The sequence below is a fragment of the Dreissena polymorpha genome, chromosome 7 (assembly GCF_020536995.1).
Source record: "Dreissena polymorpha isolate Duluth1 chromosome 7, UMN_Dpol_1.0, whole genome shotgun sequence".
Classification (NCBI taxonomy): Eukaryota; Metazoa; Mollusca; class Bivalvia; order Myida; family Dreissenidae; genus Dreissena; species Dreissena polymorpha.
In genome coordinates this window covers 48,756,448-48,781,800 of record NC_068361.1, presented here as the reverse complement: position 1 = coordinate 48,781,800, position 25,353 = coordinate 48,756,448, and the positions used below count along the sequence as shown (strand labels likewise).

The 25,353-nt window shown below is 38.3% G+C and overlaps 1 protein-coding gene across 3 annotated transcripts in view; it reads right to left on the bottom strand.

Annotated features, from left to right (window-relative positions):
- Positions 1 to 232: 232 nt before the first annotated feature.
- LOC127838423 (uncharacterized) overlaps positions 233 to 25,353 on the bottom strand; it is a 53,607-nt gene continuing 28,486 nt past the window's right edge. For 2 of the 3 annotated variants that reach the window (XM_052366189.1, XM_052366190.1), the window contains one exon: positions 12,945 to 25,353. This exon is cut by the window's right edge and continues 2,575 nt beyond it. In XM_052366189.1, the coding sequence (XP_052222149.1) occupies positions 22,980 to 25,353 (2,374 nt within the window). In that variant the 3' untranslated portion in view covers positions 12,945 to 22,979. Of the gene's footprint in view, positions 995 to 12,944 lie in introns of those variants that run through there. The other variant, XR_008029805.1, reaches the window with a different exon arrangement.

Below are 25,353 nucleotides of genomic sequence, written 5' to 3'. Positions count from 1 at the left end.
ATTTAAACATTTTTTATGGGAAAAAGAGCCCTATGGTACTTTCAAGCTCGAAATGGAAAAAAAATCGTCCATTAACTTTTTCACGGTTAACTTGTCTGAACTACAACAGCAATGTTTGCGGAAGCTGATTTGATGTAAACTCAAAAATAAAATCAAGCAAAAAAAACTCATAACGAAATATATCTTAAGTAAATATAATATAATTATAGCATGTCAATCGTTGACCGTTCATGGTTACATAATCTAAAATTGACAATTAACTTGTAGCAGATTTTGTTGTTAACTTTATTGATACTAAACGGTCATATGTAGCGTCCACGATTTCAATAATTAAGGTATAAAATGTGGTTTAAATGTCCTTTAAAACAAACCAGAGACGTTTAAGGTATTGACAAATTTCGGGGGGGAGGGGGTGGGGGCATTCCCCCGGACACCCCTAGAATTACCTAAGATACTGGTCGGCTAAAATTTGGGTCTAGCTACGCCACTGCATACGCCATCAACTGGTAACCGATGTGTTGTAATTATGTTGACAGTAATGTACAAATGCACGCTCCAAGTTAATAAAGCGATATCGCCACACTTGTTCCAATATTCAACGTTTATAAACTGAAATCTTTTAAACTAAATAAATTCAAGAACTTATTTGAATACATGTACATAATAATCATGGGTTCGATTTTATCGTCTTAATCAATACATATTGATGGCTTTTATTAACATCAGTATTTGGAACATACTTAAATACATGAGTCATGTATGAACACTTGAATACCAGGTACACGCTAATTAAGTACTTAATGGAATCTAGTACAATGGCAGGGTGATTCCATATTTTTGTTTCTGTTACCAGGCTCCTGACGATCGAACCCGCACTGAGAAATAATGCTGGACCATATCATGCGTGGCGAATGCCCTCACCGTCATCTCCGCCCTGTTGGTCATATAGTTGAAGTAAACTTCTGTTGTTTTCACGGTCTCTATTGTGACAACACTGAAATGAATGAGCCATAAAATAGTCTGTCAGTAATGGACAAGATACGCATGTTTGTATCAAGTATCTAGATCGAAATAAGGAGGTTTTCAGCAACAGCACTTTGCTCTCAAAGTAATTGTGTTCTTTTAATTTCCCAAACAGGGGTGACAACCACGTTCACCAACTCAGTTTGGATTGCATGTTAACGAATCTTCAAGTTTTTAGAAGAAAAACATATTGCAGAAAATCGTGACTGACGACTGAATTGTCGACTGTCATATCGTGCTTAGCTTGAAAGTCGCTTAAATGTCACTTTAATGTCGTGTGTCGACCTTCGAGCGCGACACTCGACATTTGACATTCGAAACTATATCGAGCAAATGTCGCCTGTCGACCTATTCCCTAGGTCGACAGGCGACATTTGCTCGACGCAAGATACGACGCGCGACGCACGATATGACACTCGACACTTTATACTACTACTACTACTACTACTACTACTACTACTACTACTACTACTACTACTACTACTACTACTACTACTACTACTACTACTGCTACTACTACAACAACAACAACAACTACTACTACTACTACTACTACTACTACTACTACTACTACTACTACTACTACTACTACTACTACAACTACAACTACAACTACTACTACTTCTACTACGATTACCTATTCCCTAGGTCGACAGGCGACATTTGCTCGACGCAAGATACGACGCGCGACGCACGATATGACACTCGACACTATAAACTACTACTTCTATTACCACTACTACTACTGCTGTTACTGCTGTTACTCCTGCTACTACTGCTTCTGCCGCTACTGCTGCTACTGCAGCTTCTGGTGCTAGTGCTTCTACTACTGCTACTGTTAATACTGCTCTTTGCTGCTACTGCTACTACTGCTACTTCTGCTGTTACGCCTTCTTCTGCATCTACTGCTCTTACTGCTGCTACTGCTGCTGCTACTGATGCTACTGTTGCAGCTGCTACTGATGCTACTGCTTCAACTGCTGCTACTGCTGCTACTGCTGCTACTGCTGCTCCTGCTGCTACTGCTGCTACTGCTTCTACTGCTGCTACTGCTGCTACTGCTGCTACTGCTGCTGCTGCTACTGCTGCTACTTTTGCTACTGCTGCTACTGCTGCTACTGCTGCTACTGCTGCTGCAGCAGCTGCTGCTGCTGGTGCTTCTTTTGCTGCTACTGCTGCTACTGCTTCTACTGCTGCTGCAACTGCTGCTAGTGCTTCTTCTGCTGCTACTGCTGCTACTGCTGCTGCTACTGCTGCTGCTGCTACTGCTGATTCTGCTGCTACTGCGTCTACTGCTGCTACTGCTGCTTCTGCTGCTACTTCTGCTACTGCTGCTACTGCTGCTTCGGCTGCTGCTACTGCTGCTACTACTGCAGCTGCTACTGCTGCTACTGCTGCTGCTGCTACTGCTGCTGCTACTGCTGCTACTTCTGTTCTGCTGCTGCTACTGCTTTTACTGCTTCTACTGCTGCAACTGCTGCTACTGCTGCTACTGCTGCTAGTGCTGCTAGTGCTGCTACTGCTGCTTCTTCTGCCTCTTCTGCTGCTACTGCTGCTGCTACTGCTGCTGCTACTGCTGCTGCTACTGCTGCTGCTACTGCTGCTGCTACTGCTGCTGCTACTGCTGCTGCTACTTATGTTTCTGCTACTGCTGCTGCTGCTGTTACTGCTGCTACGAGATGCCGCTATTTTTTACTAGTAAAACACTCAAATCTTGATTGTCGCATGATTGTCGCATGTCGACTTCAAATGTCGAGTGTCGTATCTTGCGTCGCTTGAATGTCGCTTGAATGTCGTGCGTCGACCTCGAAGGTCGACAAGCGACAATCAACTTGGCATTATCCGGATTCCGTAGGTATCCGAGTAAGATCAACAATTTCATGCCCCACGATTACAAAATTATCATTTACAAGTTTTAAATGTGATCATTGGGACACGAACATTCATGTAAGATTTAAAATGTGATTTCTAATTTCCTAAACTTTTAAATTTAGACGAAGATATAGCGTATGAATGGTAATGCATATAGATCAAGTCGTTATTCAAGACATAATTGGTTCATCACGATGTTATGTTTCGCTTTTCTAGCATATTCACTACCGCGTGAAACAAGGACAAGACCATGAGTTAAGACTACATGCTTCACTGCCATTTACCGCTTCAACCATTATCCTTTTCAGTATTCATATACAGTAACTTACAGTGGATGTGTGATTTATAAGGCTTTTTAACAATAACTTGATAAAAAAATGCTAAGCATTTGGAAATTGTGTGTCGCGTGTAATCTCTTACTTAGTCCCAACTTTAAATGTTAAGGTCACATTTGAAGTATGGTGTTCGTGACATCGAACACTTTGCACGGACTTAAACTTCAGAATTTATCGGACTGTTTTAAACAAACTTGTCACCAATGATCAATATTTGGTATGGACGTCTTGTTACATGCGATGTGTCCCTAGCTAAACAATAAAACTCGTACTAAACGTTTTATGTTTAAAATATGTGCATAACTGTAGCTAAATCATTCAATCGTTTGTTTTTGATTTCAAAATAAATTTCAAAAAAGAGAGCGCACAACGCGAAATACATTACTCAAAGTAGTAGCCCATAGTGTCATACCAATGTGGGTAGCACTCTTTTAAAAGGGCCCGACGTATATGAATCCAATTTAGTTATTTTTTCACTTACTTCACAACATATTGTCATAAAGCATGCAAGTATACATAGCGGATATCGGCCTCTACAATCACATGATCTTTATTTCGTGCGTGGATCACTCCAACAGAGGTCAATATCGATGTGTGGTAAGCAACGCGCACAAAAGCGACGTCACTGTGTTCCACGTTCACGTCATCGGTAATAGGAAACACTTAAGATTTGCTGCCGAACGTGTTCGGCCCCGAGATTTTCACGGACTAAATCTTTATTGAATACTCAAAGGGTTAAACACTTTTTATTGTATATAAAACATTATGCTGTTTACTTGTTAATAGGCTTTTTATAGCGTCTGTTCTTTGCGCCATCTCCTTGGCGTTGGCTTCATCTCTTTTAAAAGAATGCAACATTATGCAAAAGCAACGATTTGCTTTTAAAAACTCCACCATCTCACAGCGTATTACGGGCCTCACCTTTCCAAATTGATTGTGATTGTATGTTTCTGTACATTTGTAGATGAATTAATCTTCGCTGAATCGCATTACATTGCCCGTTTTGTTTTCAAGTAATGTGAAATATGTTGGGAAAAACATATAAAACCTCCTTACCCTGTGCAATACTCCGTGTATTTAAAACAATTCCGGTCTTAACCGCCACCACGGGAGTAGCATCGTTTATTAATGCATAAAAAGTGGTGGCGCACGTGATTAACGGCCGTAGGAAGGCTGCGTAAATAACGCATTATATGTGAGCCTCGCTCTGGAAAAACTGTTCTTAATGCATGTGTGTAAAGTGTTGTACCACATTAGCCTATGGAGTCCGCACCTGCTGTTTAGGGACGACACTTTCCGCCTTAACTGGATTATCGCTAAGACACTTCCGTTAAACACAAAAATATAAAAGCCTACATCGCTGCCCCTGATTAGCCTGTGTGGAGTTTACAGGCTAATCTGGGACGACACTTTATGCACATGCATTAAGCATCCTTTTCCCAGAGCGGGGTTCATTTGAAGTTGGGTATAATTGTGCGCATCTTGCAGCTGTTTTGTGTTACGCTGTATTTATATTATTAACACACTAGATCATAAATATGAAATAACTCTTCCTATTTCAAGTGTACAACTGTCTTTAAATATAAAACAAGTTATGCGTGAAATAGAGATTGTATGCCATTGCAAACACATACAATGTGGATTGACTGCGTTTAGTGGAGAATTAAATGCCAATTGTCAAAGTCATGTGAAGAATGATAACTTAAGTTTCACAGACTTGCTTAATAGGAATTTGTAAACATGTATTAATACTGTCCTCTTGATTACGTTATAGTGGATGTACATCGACCACTATCGCATATGTGTTCCATTGCAGATCGGATTATAACTCTGGATCCAGAAAACCCAAGCGAACCGGGTATCATCATATACACCAGAAAAGCTCCTTCTAGCGGGGGCCACAGTAACAATAAAAACAACTCGTTTAGATAAATGATTGAGGGTCTTGTTTTATTGAATATGCTTGCAAGACTTTAAACACGATATTTGTACATGTAAAATGACAGAGTGACAAAATAATACTTTATAAGTTTAACCAAAAACCCAATCTATAAAAGTGTGTTCTACAGGTGTTGAAAACTTTCAAAAATGACATTAAATGGGTGTGCACAATTTTCAAAGGGATATTTTCGACGAAAAATACAATAACGGTATTGTATTTTTCAAAACGACTTAAATCAGTTATACTTATTAAACGATAAGTTAATTGATTTAATTAAAAGTAATTTGACCATGCGTACTTTTAACTCTAATTGAAGAGCACAATTTTGCTAGACGTCTATTCACACCCGCATTTGAACCATAAACATATTTGTCGCAATGTACTTTTTATTAAAGCGGGTATATACGATCTTGTCAAATATTTATTAATTAATATAAAATGTGTAAAAACTTATTATACATATATTTCAATATAAACAAAAATAAAAGTAAAGAATAACATATGACGAAAAATGCGAAATAAGCCAGATATTTAATTCTGAAATCGAAATTCGCCAGCATGTATATCATGCATGTACGATGTGAATCTAAATTTAGTTTAACGGTTCTTTTTAAATTCCTGCAGCGATATCGATTCATACGACACACAAACACTCACTAAAAAGACGAATGCATCGGTTATTGTAGGAAAATATGTACGAACTATCTTCGTCACAATCGGCTCGGGTCGCTAATTTGTATTTGCTGCATTTTATGAAATTCGTCTTAAATGTATCCCTTTTCTTGCATATTGTGTTATTATAACATATTTGTATCAATATATACAATTTAACACATATAAAAATCGTATATACCCGCTTTAACAATAACATTAATAAGGCATTGCTGCTATAATAACATATGTGCGGAAAATAAGAATATGCATTGTTCTATTATAAGCCAATATTTTTGGATAAACCGTAAACATGCCTATATAATGCATATTTTATATTGTTTTTGGCCTGGGGCGAAGCCCTAAGGCCATAGTAATGATACAAATTTCTGAGACAGTCAGAATTGGCTGGCTGCCAAAACAACCACGAATGAATGAATTCCCAAAAGTCCGATTTACCACTTGGCGGTCATTCATGCGCAATCAAAGAAAAGGGACCTATACACACAAATAGGTCCCTGCAAAGAAGTTCTTCGCAGATCTCAATAACCCGCATTGTAAATACATAACATCACTATATAACATGACAGTGTCATAAAACGTGTAAAAAAATATTATTGAAGCAAAATTGCTAAGCATTGGGCACGACATAGTTTTTATTATTGTTTGCATATTCATGCGAGAATAAGTTCCTCACTTTACGGTCTAGGCCGACAATATATGAGTGTCTACGGAGACAGTAAGAAGACTTTTTTCTAATGCATTTTTTTAAGGTATTAGCTCTCTCATGAACTTCGTGCAATATCGTATTCTTTCGTACATATCCGTCACTCCGAACGTTATCCGGGAATGTGCAGAAAACTACGAATATTTTATAAATACGCTATGAAATACTAAATGTAGAATTCGCAAGCTAAATACAATGACAACAAATATGGCCGACATTGTACCTGACAGATTGGGCCGTTTAAAGAAAAAGCAATTTGCTATATTGAAAGAGAAAGATTCATAAAAGTGTTATTATAGTTCATATAAATGTGACTGGAGTTAATGATAAACGTCAACTAATGCATGGCAGTGTTGGTATTTATGAAGAAAACGATTCCTGGAAATACGAATGTCAAACGCTTGAAAATTTTTACCACTGTGAAGAATAACGTTTAGAACCCGTGTCACTTACAAAATTTAATATTGTTGGTGAGCAGTAAAAGGGGATAAAGTGGTTTTATGCTTGTTTGATGACTGTAGCAATGTAAACGGGTCTTCGTACGGCAAAACCCATCACGTAAAGAAGAGTCTTCAACTTTTCAAGAAAGGAATGCCTTGTTTTGCTATCAACAGAAAGCTCGGAACAGGAAGGTACATGGATTATGCAATATTTTTTTTTCAAGTATAACAGTTTCATTATTCATTATTGGAGTAAAGTAGATTTTGTAGGAAAAGTGCACCCTGTCAGTGATGTTTACCACATAATCAGGCTCATATTTGCTTTCATTTTGAAAAAAAAATGCCATGTTAGGAAAAAGTTGTGTTGTTAATGCATGGAAATCAAGGATAGCATATTTGAATTTTATGACCAAGTAATGATGTTTTCCTCAAACAAACAACACAAAAGTATATTATGTCCCAAATACTAAAATCACTATTCTGAAAATGATATGCCAATGACTGCTACTTGTGTGATCACCTAAATTATGAATAATGGTTATCCAAATTAAAATGCTGCATATTTATTATCTTTTCAGAAATGATCAACAACATTGGTGGTCCAGGAACGGTTAATTACTTTTGTCAACACTGTATGTTCCAATGATCAATTTAACTTTAAAAAAAAGGAAATACATGAGGGAAGGACCACTCATAAAGTTTCAACTATCTCCTTTATAGCAGACAGGCTTATAAGATGGAAACGAAGTAGGTATTTCACTGATTTATGTGATTGCTAATGTAGAACCAATTTTTTAAGTAATAAATAAAATGTAACGTTAATAGTCAGTTTCATATCCACAGTCTTCGAAATTAGCACACGCCCGATCGCCTGTGGAGAGTAAATTTACTGCCGGGCACATACAAAAATTCACGTTTATACGGACAGACAGACCAACAGACCGACCGACAGACATGCTCATTCCTATATACCCCCCTAAACGTCGTTTGCGTGGGGTATAATTAAAGTACATGAAAAAAAACAATCTACATGAGCATAGTACTGTCCAAAGCTCCAGTTCTACTCAAGATGTGTCCGAGTCCAAGGCTGCCAGGTGTCTCATTTAGTTGAAGAAAGCTGACTATGACAAATTAGCTTTCAAATTTAGAACAGCTCATTATATTACCAAACGTATTAAGTCTTTTAGGGACTTGGTTGACATTTGCAAACATGACAATGCAAAGGGCTTGAACATAGGAGAGTCCTATGTCAATGAAAAGGGAGCAGCGGTTCTCGTGTCAAACATTGCCCATGTCACTCTGCAGCCAGTTGTTATATTCTTGGTTAAAAAAGTTCGGGCATGTAAAAAATATGTTAGGCATGTAAACATTCGTAAGTATCTGACCCGACTGGCATGTTACTTTTCAAAGCTAATTTCGAAGACTGTATCAAGTAAGGATAATACGTGTATTTGGTATTAACATTTGGATGAAGAATGTATATATGTGGTGTTTACACTTACTTCTTAATCCAGTTTAAAAGGGTGTATCATATAAAATACTAGTAATGACATGCTATGTCGTGAATGTCTGAATAAATAAAAACGATGACGCATATCATAATGGATTAAGTCACACTTCTCATGAAACACTAATGTCAGTCCTTACTCCTATACATGTGATTGTGTATTTGACATCTGTATATGATTGTTTTGTTAAATAACATGAAGAAAATGTTGTCAATTTATAGAAACAACTTTGAGAAGGCTTATTGAAGCCAAATAAATAAGTAAAGACCAAATTTTTTTTTTTTAATAAATTAAAATGGTTAAAATTATTCATACACAATTTGCAATTATGCATAATTTTCTTCGACTGAAACTTATTGAAGTTCTTATGAACCTGCCTAAATATTACTACATGTACTAGTCAAATATCAACTTCAAAGGAACATTGGTGTTATCTTTTCAGTGATACATTGTATGCTGATTACCTGTGCAGGAGGAAAATGAAACCAGACAGATTTTGGACTCAAATTCAACCCAGAAAAAAAGCTAGGAACTTGCAGTCACTGAGTGTTCTTGTTTACAGACATGTGTTCAATGCTGCAACAACATAAATATTATAGCTGGCTCTGGACTCAACATTATGCATCTTAAAATGAACATTTTTATAATGAATAACTCTGACGGTCAGCCCAGGGTCACCAATGCCAAGCGTCATTTGGAGACACTTATTCCATCCTGTCGAAGTTCTTCAAAGAACTACCATGACAATCATGAATTTGTTTTGTTAGTCATAATAAGTTTAATGTTTAATATCACTAGTATCACTAGTCATTGATTAATTGATAAATCTATTTTCCTTTAAACGTGTTTGATTGAATGATTACATGTGCCTTGTTACTTAATTATGAATGTTGTTATTTCCCTGTAACATATTCAAGTCTTATTTATAAAAGAACGCATTTCACGTGCAATTTCAAACTAGGTTAGCAAATCTAACTGCACTGAGTAAGTTCCATCTCACACATTATATATGAGATGTATGTATGTTTATATGTTTATGAGTTTATTATGGGCTTTTCCTTTTTTTTATCTATTTTATAATAATTTTTGAACATTTAGCTCTTCATCTTTTTGCTCACATATAAAAATCTCAAATTCAGTATGGCGTTTCTGGAAAAGGGGGGTAACCTTGAATGTAAAGCGGGAACTTTTCGTTTTCACTGGTGACCCCCATTTTTAGCTCGACTATTATATATGAAATATATATAGTGCAGCTATGCTACTCACCCCGGCGTCGGCGTGAGCGTGCAAATGTTAAAGTTTGCGTACCACCCCAAATATTTCCTATGTGCCTTGACATATTGCTTAAATATTTTACATTCTTCTTGACCAACATGACCCCAACCTACAAACAAGAGCAGACAACTGTATCAAGCATTTTCTATGAATTATGACCATTTGTTCACTTAGAATATGCATATTTTTAATGTTAAAGTTTTGCGTACCACCCCAAATATTTCCTATGTCCCTTGACATATTGCTTTAATATTCTGCATACTTCTTTACCAACATAAACCAACCTTTAAACAAGACCAGACAACTGTATCAAGCATTTTGTATGAATTATGGCCCCTTTTTCATTTAGAATATGCATATTATTGATGTTAAAGTTTGTGTACCACCCCAAATATGTCCTATGTCCCTTGACATATTGCTTTAATATTTTGCAAACTTCTTTACCAACATGACCCCAACCTTGAAACAACAGCAGACAACTGTATCAAGCATTTTTTAAGAATTATGGCCATTTTTTCACTTAGAATATGTATATTATTGATAAATCTATGTTAAAGTTTGCGTACCACCTCAAATATGTTCTATGTCCCTTGACCTATTGCTTTCATATTTTGCAAACTTCTTTACCAACATGACCCCAATCTATAACAAGAGCAGACAACTGTATCAAGCATTTTGTTAGAATTATGGCCCTTTTCCATTTAGATTATGCATATTATTGATAAATTTATGTTAATGTTTGCGTGCCACCTCAAATATTTTCAAAATCCCTTGACATATTGATTTCATATATTGCATACATTTTTACCAACATGACCCAAATCTATAAACAAGAGCAGACAACTGTATCAAGCATTTTCTTAAATTTTGTGTTTAGATCCACTTGACTTCTAAAGTATCAAAGCTATTGCTTTCAAACTTCAAATATTTTCTTAGTACCATGAGGGTACTGTACCTGGCAAGTTAAATATGACCTTGACCTTTGAATGATATTGACTCTCAAGGTCACAAGAATAAATTTTAGTTAAATTGCCATAACTTCTTTATGTATGATAAGATTTTATTCATAATTTGACAATACAACACTTACCTGACTACCGCACTGGACTCCACCCAAACAAAACAATATCCCCCGTCCCAACCCAGAATCCCTGCATCCCCGCCCCCCCCCCCCCCAAAAAAAAAAAAACAACAACAAAGTGTTGTTTGTTCAACTTTTGGATGAATGAGAGTGAATTTTGTAAATAAATGGTTCACAAAAAATGGAGAAAATGGGGGGGGGGGGGTTCAAAACTGAAAATGTAAAAAAAATGCACGGTGAATTGTATTTAATCTTTAATGATCAATGCAGAATACCACAATACTTAGAAAAATGCAAAGAAAGAAAAGAAAATCAACATGTCAACACCCTCAATCTGCGCAGAAAGCGTTACTTTTTTTCATACAATTTTCTTTTCTTTCATTTTAATGAATGCCGTTAGAGTCCCGGTATAGCTACGGTACATAAGAAAACCGATGACGACCGGGCCGAAACCGGGTCGTTGCCGTAGCTCTGCCGGGGTGAGATGCCGGTATAGACACGGTGAGTGCCGGCGGTGTTGCGGTATACCGGGACTCTGCCGGGACGCTGCCGGCTTTCACCGGGGCACTACCGGCGACAACCGGGGCTATGCCGGGACGCTGCCAGTTTTTACCGGGACACTACCGGCGACAACCGGGGCTTGACCGGGATAAACCGTAGTCAGTCCGGGTTGACCGGGACTCTGCCGTGCTTTTGACTGGCTTCAACCGGGGCGGCACCGGGAAATAGTGTGACTGCGTTTAAAAATGTCTACGCCACGAATCATCCCGGTCCTCGCCGGTCGACCGACGTTAGCAAACCGGGATGGACCGGGGCTCTACCGGCAAAAGTGAGACTTGGGCTTAAGTGGATTTTCTTTTGTATACACATTACAAAGGAAGTATGAGCGTTTTCCTGATCTGTTAATTATGTAATAGAACACTATTTTAGGCTATTGAAAGGTATTTATTTGACGCCAAGAATAACAGTTTTTTTGCGGCCATGTTGTTGTTGTATATCTTCACCGCCTATGTAGACGAACCTCTACCAGATTTGTAGAGTTGAACAAAATGTTATCGTTCCCACAACCAGTATCATGTTGTCCTCCACCGTCCATGTACACTGTAGTATATACACACCTATTGTCTTTTCTTGCAGTCTCTGAGCTTCTGAACTCAACCGCTAGGGTCAATCCGTATAAATTCGGACAAAGGGAGAAATTCGGACAAAACATCCTAAATGCATTTAAAGTCACACTAAACCTAGCCCCAGGCCTTCAGCGCCTACAGCGCTTTGATTCAAATTCAGTGTAAACAAGTCGATACATTTGCATTGTTTCAAAGTACATAATAAATGAACTTGAGAGATAGAAAACCCAACATCGGACTCTATGGGTTGAACTTGACCAGTTAGGCAGCCCCTTATTGTATATGGACAAAAGCCGGAGGCTAAGAACTGTCACACAGTTATAATTATATTGTATAATTATTAAAGTAACTCTCATCCAGAATATGAAAACATGTTATAAAATGTACTTTTAAGTAGTGCCTGAGCAGACAATGACTTATCGAGCGTTACTTGATAAATATCTGCTTGCAAGGATGGACTATGCGTTGTTTAGTTCATTGCTAATATATCGATGGGAATACCGTCGATATTCACCGTTAATTGTATAATGTGCTGTATTTGCAACTCTGATATGTACAAAGCATCTTACTTACGGTTACAAAGATTTCATACGGTGTAAAAGAGAGTTTACACTGAATATGTACAAGTGGTTATTTTGCGTTTATAACCCTTTAGTCCTCAAATAAAGATTTTGTGTATGTCTGAATCGATGTCTATTAAGTTTACAATATTTAGACAACAATTATTTATTTGTGAAATAGTGGTCATCAAATACTTTTTCCGCCTTTTTTTATTTTTAGCTAACTTTGTGTGCTTTATTATGTTAAATATATCCAACCACCCGTGAAAAGATTGCCACATTTTGCATGTAAATCGATGCCACATCCGGATATTATATTTGTCAGGTCAGAACAGAGGCGATATGTATTAGTTCCGACTAAATACAGAAATAACTGGATGACTTAAAAAAGAACAACACAACGTACGAAGTTTCCACTTTATAATTACACGAATGCACACAGGGGTGAAACAGTGTTTCTGTTTTAACAATAAATATATAAGTTCTGGTTAAAAATTGACTAATCTTTTCTTCTCTGGTAAAAAGGTCGGGAAGTTATGCGGACATGTCGTTCGGCTCTGAAGTCAAGAAGCATAATTTATTTTAGATTTGTGGAATTTTGCGAATATTTTGCTTCATGGAAGTCATGGTCTGATAGTAAAATGACAAAAAAGGGACCGCTGACAAATAACGCATTGATACTCCCTTTATATAATTATTGTATTTATGAACAAGTATTCCATAGTCATAGACATGTACAAATGGACTATTTAATTTATGTTAACGGAAATTGTGGTGAGTTTAATGAAGTCTACCGATGCAAAGTTTATAAAGCAAAATAAAAAATATAAACATAGCAAAAATACAACAATCAAAATTAATTTAGATATCTACAATATAATATCATAACGTTATTCCAAACATATCGTGTACAACGAAGTTCAGGGTTTTTCCTGTTTTTTGTGAAGCGGCCTTGGTCCCCCATTTTGTGAAAAAATGAGTCGCGAACTGTTTGTAATTGTGTAAAAATGAGTCGCAAACTTTCTAAAATTGTGAAAATTTGAGTCGCACACTTCTTGAAATTGTGAAAATTTGAGTCACGAATTTCCCAAAATTCTGAAAAGCCCTGAGAACGTATGGTTGAAATGTACGAGGGCTCAATATAAACTTCAATAAGGGGTTAAAAAAACATATCAACATAAAAGTCTGTATACTGGACAAAAGATGTGTACATCTAAAAGATGTGTAAATCTTTTGAGTTCATTAATCGTATTAACACAATATATATCCAAATGAACGTATCTAAGACGGATAAATAATGAACTGTTAAATGCATGCTCACTTTGTAGAACAACAATTTTCTTGAGCTTCTTGTCCAAGTAAACAATATTAATAAGAAGCTGTTAGCAACGCACTCACATTCAAACAATATATTCGGAATATTACGCTAGTCAATTGTTCCAAGAGTTTGTATCAGTCGAATGGCTTGTGTGATGACGTATCACACGAGAGGCGGAACCTCGAGTGTGATGCGAAATAGCACAAGCCACGAGACTGATACAAACTCTTGGAACAATTGACTTGCGTAATATTCCTTTTATTATATACAACAACTAACGATAACATTTAACAATTGTTTGTTTTTTCTTTAACAAAACTGACAAAGCAATGACTTAAACGGTACGCAATAGTTTACTTAAGACGCGTATGGATACAGTTTATGTAAATTAACTTGTAAACATTTGAACCGGGAAAACACACGTTTCCGACACGCATAACCTCAATGATATCGTTAATCCAATGTTTATAACAATTAAGTTAACAACTTTAATCCAATGTTTATAATAAAAACGTTGAAACGATATGCACTTTAACTTTTATTCGTCCATGTCTTTATCGAAACTTAGTTTAAACCACACTATTTTATTGTATTTCTATCGAAATTTACATGAATGCGTGATAAACACACACTCCGAAATACGTTTTGCATTCGTTCGATGTTTTAAACAAATAGTTTACTTATAAAAAACACCACGTCCGACATGTCCTTAAATTCCAGAGAGTTTAAATTAAACTATTGTGTTTCGTCACAGAAATTACGTCAAACTATGTACTACCCAATATATTCCGTAATATAAAATAGGGGTTTCCTATTTTCGGTGCGCGTAATGTGACGTTATTAAATGGGTCGAAGAAAGTAGTCCGGCTAGTATGGTAACACGGAATCAGAAAACAGCGAGTAGCATAAGACGGGATTTATTTCAACGATTGATTCAACCTGTATTTTGTTAAAAGCATTAAACAGGTATATAATAAAAGCCTATATGTCACGGTCTGAACTTGGTCACGTTAGGGGAGGTGTTGTATGGCGGCCCGGTTAGTCGGGAGAGCACTCGCCCTTTAAGCGAGGTGTCCCGGGTTCAAGTCTCGGACTTGCCGCACAATTTTCTCACCCTGTGACATGTATTTGGTTTAAAACAATTAAATTATCTTGTTATAAAAACATAGTATCAATAAGTGAAATAATTTCAGCAAATGGCAGTTGGTGAATTTAATACCGGCAATATATCACACTTTCATCTGCTCAACATTACGTGCAATTATATCGTATGATTTAAATATTTAAGAATGATCACATGCATGTACATGTTTAATTACATAGACATATATTTCAGATAAACGAATCATGATATTTTTGCATCATTGTTTGTTTACGAATAAGCCGAATTCATGATTATGCAGGTATTAAATCACTTGTGCGAAGAACGGAACATTTGATAACACGCATCTATACTAATGACCGTGGGTTATGAGACATTTAGTCTGTATTGAAAAGCTCATAAGCTAAGATGCTTAGAAGCATAGAGGTCGCCGTGACGTACTAGATGTTGTGTCCGCCCAGCGACCGGGAGATCACAGGTTCCATCCCCACTGTGGGAGAGTTCTCCCAAAAGACACCAAGTACTGGTTCTACCCAGGAAACAGACTCGCGAGAGTTTCACTGAACATAAGCCTTTCGATGAAATCGAGCTGAAATAAATAGGTTACATCTATAAGCTAATGCATGGTAACTAAAACTTTTCTATACTCCATCTTTCTACGATTCTCAATCACCGCGCTTATCAATTACGTCATCTTAGCATTATAAAACACTATGACGTCAATATAATTTTTACATCATATTATTCTATATCCAATAAATTCATCCAATCGGCATTCTTCATATGTACCACGTGACCGTCCAATATATTCCGGTATTGGATCCAAAAAGTCTGTATTTTTTCCATATTGGACAATTAAGTACAAGTGCACTAAGCAATTGTTTTATAACGATAAAAGCCGTTACCGAGAAAAAGTATCCGAATGTACTATAATCGACTCGGGCGCTTGTCTTGAAAATAGCATAGATGCAATTAAAGCATTTAAAATCAAAATTAAAATGAAACAAAGAGCTGAAGAAAGGGATATAGAATAAAAAGCTTATTAGACGTTTAAACTGTACAATACGTGATATATTTGGACTCGCACACAGTTTGAAGTCATATTGGACTCGCCTAACGGCTCGTCCAATATGACGTCAAACTGTGTGCTCGTCCAAATATATCTCCGTATTGTACAGTGAAACGTCTAATAACCTATAAATATAAATTGATACTATATTACGTTTAAACATATCGTTATTAAGCTCGATCGCACCGAAAGCTTAAGACTGATTAAAACGCTCTCGAGCCATTTTCCTGTGTCGAACCAGTACTTGGTATCTTTGGGGGAGATCTAAAGAACGGGTCCAAAGTTGGGATCTAACCCGTGACCTCCCGCCCGCTAGGCGGACACCATCCCCTTCTACGTCATGGCAACCTCATATCGTGACTATAGATAATGCAACATGAAAACAAGCACACTTAACAAAAAATTTTTCAAGGTATTTGTACACTAATTAGATATTATTACCCAAAACATAGATGCGTATTTGTCTTATATACCTAACGATTTACTTGTTTGCTATTTATCGTTGCAGCATATGACAATTTGAAATATAAACAACTCGCCCGATTTAATCGCCGTATTTTCAATTAACAATTCCACATGAAATACATTGATAGTATGTTTTCGACAATAAATAAATTGAACAATCAGTTTTCGTGGACATTAAAATCATATTGATACATCCTAGTTTAAAACTAACGAAATTTCTGAATATAAAAAAAAACAATAAAGTTTAACATACATGCACATGCAATTATAACGTCAGTTAAACTTTCGGTAAATACGTCAAATGGCGCACTGGGCAATGTCTAACAACATGCGCCGAAACAATATTTGACATGCTTTAGGGTTGTAGAAATAAAATAAAAAATCAAATCTAAAACGAAACGACAAATATATGATAAAAATAAAACGCGAACAGCATAATTCCTTACAGAGCTTCTTTGACTAACTTACAATAAAGCTATAGCACTATTTTATATTTTCGGTCAATAGAAGCTGAGCATGTGCCATCATTCAAACATCATATTGTAACTGATCAACTCTCACAATCAAATAATATACATTCAAGCAGCACAACAATACTATTTACACAAACAAAACACATTAAAAAGATCGTAAACTAATTCATCTACGTATGTTGTATTTGGAGACAATAAATATTTTTAAAGAAGCTTTCAGTCTTCATCGATGTAAAATCAACAAATTGAACAACAAAATACATTAACATTCAAAAATATAGCTTTCACAAAATATTAAACAAATCTAAAATGGATGACCAATACAAATTTTGCTTAAACTGTACATTGACCTTAAACTTAATGTATTTAACACAATGCATGATTTTCATTGTAATGCGTTACCAATACATATACAAAACGTACATTTTGGTCACAGTTATATGTTGGTTAAGGCATTTCAAGTATTATCATGTTTTGCGTATAAATAATATAATAAGAACCATTTCTGTATAATTGAATTGATTCTTATAACAGCATTAATCTGAGCTAAAGGTACTTTACAGTATTCAGAACCGTTTCTACGCGCTTAAATTGATCCTTATGTTTGGATTAATCGACTTACAAGAGCAATGTTGTCATTACATGTCAAATGAATGCAATTGCATACAGGTAAACTAATATATACATGTACAACACTATAAATAAATGAAGGGATTTACATTATATGAGCAAACTATTCATTATTTGTACAATGTATTTACACGATCATTTAAAATAACGACTGTCGTGTAATTTCCATCAATGCATGAAGTACATGGTGGCATTTGAACTATACAACATCAATACATTAATCTTTTCATTAAGTTGCATAAAGATAATACCACTTAAATAAACGTGAAAAAGTCATTTTAATAAGGTATTGACCCTCTGGTTATCCGTAATGACTAGTGCTATTTACACCTTTATATTCACAGATTATTATTTTACAGCAATTATTTTTGGGAAAAAACAGGCATGGTCTAAAAACTTTTAAAATCGCAAAACGATGCTACATAGTCCAAAATAAACAACGATTCAATAGTGGTGAAGCCTACATAGTGCATGTAAAACAGCGATTCAATAGTGGTGAAGGCTACATAGTCCATATAAAACAACGATTCAATAGTAGTGAAGTCTACGAAGTCCATGTAAAACAACGATTTAATAGAGGTGAAGTCTACATAGTCCATGTTAAACAACGATCCAATAGTGGCGAAGTCTACAAAGTCCATGTCAAACAACGATTCAATAGTGGTGAAGTCTGCGTAGTATATGTAAAACAACGATTCAATAGAGGTGAAGTCTACATAGTCCATGTAAAACAACGATTCAATAGTGAAGTAAAAATAAAAGCTGTTATTTACATTTGTTTAAATATATAGCGTTAAATAAACACATGTTTGTCGAATGCTATTGGGTGATGTACGTGCCTATCAACATATAGAAGAACAGTGTAAAATATCGTACTGTACATAAAAAATGACGGCACAAAACCAAGCGTCAATAAGTTCCAGGAAAACTAAAAGAACAATCACCAAGTTCACTGAACGCTACATCAAGAGAATGTATTGTCACTGAATCGAGTCATCGACGACAGTGTTTAGCCATCTAAACATGGAATATTTGTTGCTTAAACGTACACTAGCATGTAAAGCAATGCTGGTTTTCATCTTTGCGAGAATACCTCGTTACCATACAGACTATGGTTAGCGGTGCTGACGGTATAAACTGCGATGACGACCAAGGTGTGCGGTGCTGACGGTATAAACTGCGATGACGACCAAGGTGTGCGGTGCTGACGGTATAAACTGCGATGACGACCAAGGTGTGCGCTGCTGACGGTATTCCCCGCGCTGACGATCATGGTTTGAGATGCTGAACGTATAACTCGCAACGACGACCTTTGTTTTCGAAAATGTTTATGTCCAAAATACATTGAGCAATCAAGCGGCGCTGACTTGGTAACCTCGCTATTATGACCAAGTTTGTGCTACTGACTCCGCAACCCGGAACGTGGACCATAACTGCGCCGGCGATTACGACCATTGTTTTCGGTGCTTATGGTATAACCCGCGATGATGACCATTGTCTGCGATGCTAACGGTATAACCTGCGATGATGACAATTGTTTGCGCTGCTGACGGTATAAACCGCGATGACGGCCATTGTTTTCGGTGCGTACGGTATAACCCGCGATGACTGAACATTGTTTGCGATGCTTACGGTATAATCCGCGATGATAACAATTGTTTGCGCTGCTGACGGTAAAACCCGTGATGAAGACCATTGTTTTCGGTGATGATGGTATAACCTGCGATGATGACCATGGTGTGCGATGCTGACGGTATAATCCACAATGACGACCATGGTTTGAGATGCTGACTGTATAAACAATGATGACGACCATGTTATGCGCTGCTGACGGTATAACCCGCGATGACGACCAATATGTACGCTGCTGACGATATAACCCGCGATGACGAATATTGTTTGCGCTGCAGACGGTTTAACCCATGATGATGACCATTGTTTGCGATGATGACGGTTGAAACCGCGATGATGACCAATATGTACGCCGTGACGATATAACCCGCGATGACGAATATTGTTTGCGCTGCAGACGGTATAACCCATGATGATGACCATTGTTTGCGATGATGACGGTATAACCCGCGATGATGACCATTGTTTAAGCTCCTGACGGTATAAATCATGATGACGACCACGTTTTGCGCTGCTGACGGTATAACCCGCGATTCTGACCATTGTTTGAGCTCCTGACGGCATAAACCATGATGAACCATGATGACGACCATGTTGTGCGCTGCTGACGGCATAACCCGCGAAGACAACCATAGTGCGCGCTTCTGACGGTATAACTAATGATGACGACCAAGGTGTGCGCTGCTGACGGTGAAACCCTCCATGACGACCATGGTGTGCGGTGCTGACGGTATAACAAGCGATGACGAACAAGTTGTGCGATGTTTACGGTATAACCCGCGATGACGACATTGGTATGCGGTGCTGACGGTATAACCCGCGATATCGACCAATTTCTGCGCTACTGACAGTATAACCCGTGATGATGACCATGGTTTGCGCCGCTGACGGCATAACCCATGATGGTGTGCGATGCTGACGGTATACCCGCAATGACGACCATTGATTGCGCTGCTGACGGTATTCCCGTAATGATGACCATTGTTTGCGCTGCTGACAGTATACCCGCATTGATGACCATTTTTTGCGCTGCTGACGGCATAACCCGCGATGATGACCATTCTGTCGCTGCTGACGGTATAACCCGCGATGATGACCATTGAGTGCGATGCTTACGGTATATCCCGCAATGGTGACGATTGTTTTCGCTGCGGATAGTTTAAACCGCGATGATGACCATTGTTTGCGTTGCTGACGGTATAATCCGCGATGATGACCATTGCGTGCGATGCTCACGGTTTAACCCGCAATGATGGCCATTGTTTGCGCTGCTGATAGTTTAACCCGCGATGATGACCATTGTCTGAGCTGCTGACGGTATACCCGCATTGATGACCATTGTTTGAGCTGTTGACGGTATAACCCGCGATGATGACCATTCTGTCGCTGCTGACGGTATAACCCGCGATGATGACCATTGTGTGCGATGCTTACGGTATAACCCGCAATGGTGACCATTGTTTTCGCTGCGGATAGTTTAAACTGCGATGATGACCATTGTTTGCGTTGCTGACGGTATAACCCATGATGATGACCGTGGTGTGCGATGCTTACGGTATAACCCGCGATGATGACCAATGTTTGCGCGGCTGACGGCACAACCCGCGATGATAATTGTTTTTTGCTGCTGACGCCTGACGGTATAACTGACGATCTTTGGTTGCTCTGCTAATTTGGCTGCCCGCGAGTATGCCCATGGTGTGCGCTGCTGACTTGATAACACCCGATGCAGACCATTGTTTGCGCTACTGATTTGATAACCCGCGATGATGACCATTGTATACGCCGCTGGCATGATAACCCGCGATGATTAACATTGTTGCGTTGCTTATTTATTATCTCGCGAACATAACCAGGGTTTGCGCTGCTGCCTTGGTAACTCGACAATAATCGTAACCCACGAGATGACCATTCCAAAGTGACCAACGTTGACGACCATTCTTTGGGCGGATGAATTTATAACCGATGACAAGCATGGTTTGAATCCTTTGCTCCTTCGTTTGTCACCCGGGATTATGCCTATGGTTTGAAGCACGATGCAATTTTTTATCAAGGATTTTTTACTGTTGGTAACTGAATTTGGTTTGTGTCATGTTGAAGTTTGACAATTTTGTTAAATTTGCATATGTCAGGCTATTATATTATTTGTATTATAGTACGGGTAAGTATATTTTCGAATAACTCATGATTAAATGTGACTTCGCTCAAACGAATTAGTTTTCGAAAATAAAACATGTGCACAATGATATTTAGATCAATGTACGATAAACAAAATTATTGCTTTAAAGCAAACAAAAACTTCATCCATGAGTAACAGTTTGATTAAAAACTCCTACCAATAGCAAAAACAAGAACATTTACAATTTTTGTGTAGTTCTTAAAATACAGACTTTATAACTAGAAAATAATATTTGACACAATATGTTACAAATCTTTGAGACCATTTTTAAATTGCTACAAAATGCGATAAAATAACAAATTAATTTGAAATCGCACAAATATCTGTGTACAAAATGTTGAGACCTATTTTGAAATAGCGACTAAATGATTTCGAAGTCATCTGTGCACGAACTGCCTAGATGAATAGTGAATCCACGGTATCAAATCAACGTAACTCTCCAGTCGGAGTAATCGTTTATCATCGTCGTCATCACCATCACCAGCAGTAGCAGAAAGTGTAAGAGCAGCAGCACTACGAACAATACCCTGTTTGTTTACAACTTCAAACTGTTGAACATCAACTTATTTTAATTCACAACAGATTTGCTTGAGTCTCGTATATTCATCTTTATTCTCCTCCACACGGAACAACAGTTTACACTGTACACTATGTTTGGTAGTAAACATATTTTGTACGAAATGTTGCAGTGATGATGGGGACAATCTTGAATAAATCATAAACACATACTTGATACATTCTGGCAGTTTCATCTCCATATCATAGTTTTTCATAGTATCTCGGATGCTAATGAGGCACAAAAAGCCGTTTTCAGGTTTAGGATCCCAATACTTGTATCACGTAATAGTTCAAACAGTTCCTGACTGCCATTTTCCACTAATAGCTCAATGTTAGACATGTTATGTGACAATATTTGAGATCGCAAGTCCGATATATGTGTATGAGATACGTCTCCACGGTTTTCTTCACTTGACTGCAATACAAACTTCAACAGCCAACACTTAACAGGATGATCTAATGAAGAGAGCGTGATTAACAAGCTGCACAGCCACTCAGATGAACATCCGCCTTCCATGAGACTTATACACTGCAATGACGCAGGCAGCTTGAGATCACACCGACCAGAATAGGTCCCCCACAAATAAAGCTTAGTTAGCCTGTTAAGCGTGTGAAGAATCTCGGATGCTAATGAGGCACAATCAGCCGTCCGCAGTTTTAGGATCCCAATACTTGTATCACGTAATAGTTCAAACAGTTCCTTACTGCCATTTTCCACTAATAGCTCAATGTTAGACATGTTATGTGACAATATTTCAGATCGCAAGTCCGATATATGTGTATGCGATTCGTCACTTGACTGCAATACAACATCCCACAGATTACACTCGACAGGATGATCTAATGAAGAGAGCGTGATCAACAAGCTGCACAGCCACTCAGATGAACATCCGCCTTCAATGAGACATATACACTGCAATGACGCAGGCAGCTTGAGATCACACCGACCAGAATAGGTCCCCCACAAATAAAGCTCAGTTAGCCTGTTAAGCTTGTGAAGAATCTCGGATGCTTATGAGGCACAATCAGCCGTCCGCAGTTTTAGGATCCCAATACTTGTATCACGTAATAGTTCAAACAGTTCCTGACTGCCATTTTCCACTAATAGCTCAATGTTGGACAGGTCATGTGACAGTATTTGAGATCGCAAGTCCGATATATGTGTATGCGATTCGTCACTTGACTGCAATACAACATCCCACAGCTCACACTCGACAGGATGATCTAATGAAGAGAGCGTGATCAACAAGCTGCACAGCCACTCAGATGAACATCCGCCATCCGTGACACTTAAACACTGCAATGACGCAGGCAGTCTCAGATCACAACGGCCCGTATAGGTGCCCCACAAATAAAGCTTAGTTAGCCTGTTAAGCGTGTGAAGAATCTCGGATGCTAATGAGGCACAATCAGCCGTCCAGAGTTTTAGGATCCCAATACTTGTATCACGTAATAGTTCAAACAGTTCCTGACTGCCATTTTTCACTAATAGCTCAATATTGGACAGTTCTTTTGACAGAATTTGAGATCGCAAGTCCGATATATGTGTATGCGATTCGTCACTTGACTGCAATACAACATCCCACAGCCTACACTCGACAGGATGATCTAATGAAGAGAGCGTGATCAACAAGCTGCACAGCCACTCAGATGAACATCCGCCATCCGTGACACTTAAACACTGCAATGACGCAGGCAGTCTCAGATCACAACGGCCCGTATAGGTTCCCCACAAATAAAGCTCAGTTAGCCTGTTAAGCGTGTGAAGAATCTCGGATGCTAATGAGGCACAATCAGCCGTCCAGAGTTTTAGGATCCCAATACTTGTATCACGTAATAGTTCAAACAGTTCCTGACTGCCATTTTCCACTAATAGCTCAATGTTAGACATGTTATGTGACAATATTTCAGATCGCAAGTCCGATATATGTGTATGCGATTCGTCACTTGACTGCAATACAACATCCCACAGCTTACACTCGACAGGATGATCTAATGAAGAGAGCGTGATCAACAAGCTGCACAGCCACTCAGATGAACATCCGCCATCCGTGACACTTAAACACTGCAATGACGCAGGCAGTCTCAGATCACAACGGCCCGTATAGGTGCCCCACAAATAAAGCTTAGTTAGCCTGTTAAGCGTGTGAAGAATCTCGGATGCTAATGAGGCACAATCAGCCGTCCAGAGTTTTAGGATCCCAATACTTGTATCACGTAATAGTTCAAACAGTTCCTGACTGCCATTTTTCACTAATAGCTCAATATTGGACAGTTCTTTTGACAGAATTTGAGATCGCAAGTCCGATATATGTGTATGCGATTCGTCACTTGACTGCAATACAACATCCCACAGCCTACACTCGACAGGATGATCTAATGAAGAGAGCGTGATCAACAAGCTGCACAGCCACTCAGATGAACATCCGCCATCCGTGACACTTAAACACTGCAATGACGCAGGCAGTCTCAGATCACAACGGCCCGTATAGGTTCCCCACAAATAAAGCTCAGTTAGCCTGTTAAGCGTGTGAAGAATCTCGGATGCTAATGAGGCACAATCAGCCGTCCAGAGTTTTAGGATCCCAATACTTGTATCACGTAATAGTTCAAACAGTTCCTGACTGCCATTTTCCACTAATAGCTCAATGTTAGACATGTTATGTGACAATATTTCAGATCGCAAGTCCGATATATGTGTATGCGATTCGTCACTTGACTGCAATACAACATCCCACAGCTTACACTCGACAGGATGATCTAATGAAGAGAGCGTGATCAACAAGCTGCACAGCCACTCAGATGAACATCCGCCTTCAATGAGACTTATACACTGCAATGACGCAGGCAGCTTGAGATCACACCGACCAGAATAGGTCCCCCACAAATAAAGCTCAGTTAGCCTGTTAAGCGTGTGAAGAATCTCGGATGCTAATGAGGCACAATCAGCCGTTATAAGATTTAGGATCCCAATACTTGTATCACGTAATAGTTCAAACAGTTCCTTACTGCCATTTTCCACTAATAGATCAGTGTTAGACATGTTATGTGACAGTATTTCAGATCGCAAGTCCGATATATGTGTATGCGATTCGTCACTTGACTGCAATACAACATCCCACAGCTCACACTCGACAGGATGATCTAATGAAGAGAGCGTGATCAACAAGCTGCACAGCCACTCAGATGAACATCCGCCTTCAATGAGACTTATACACTGCAATGACGCAGGCAGTCTCAGATCACACCGACCAGAATAGGTCCCCAACAAATAAAGCTTAGTTAGCCTGTTAAGCGTGTGAAGAATCTCGGATGCTAATGAGGCACAATCAGCCGTTATAAGATTTAGGATCCCAATACTTGTATCACGTAATAGTTCAAACAGT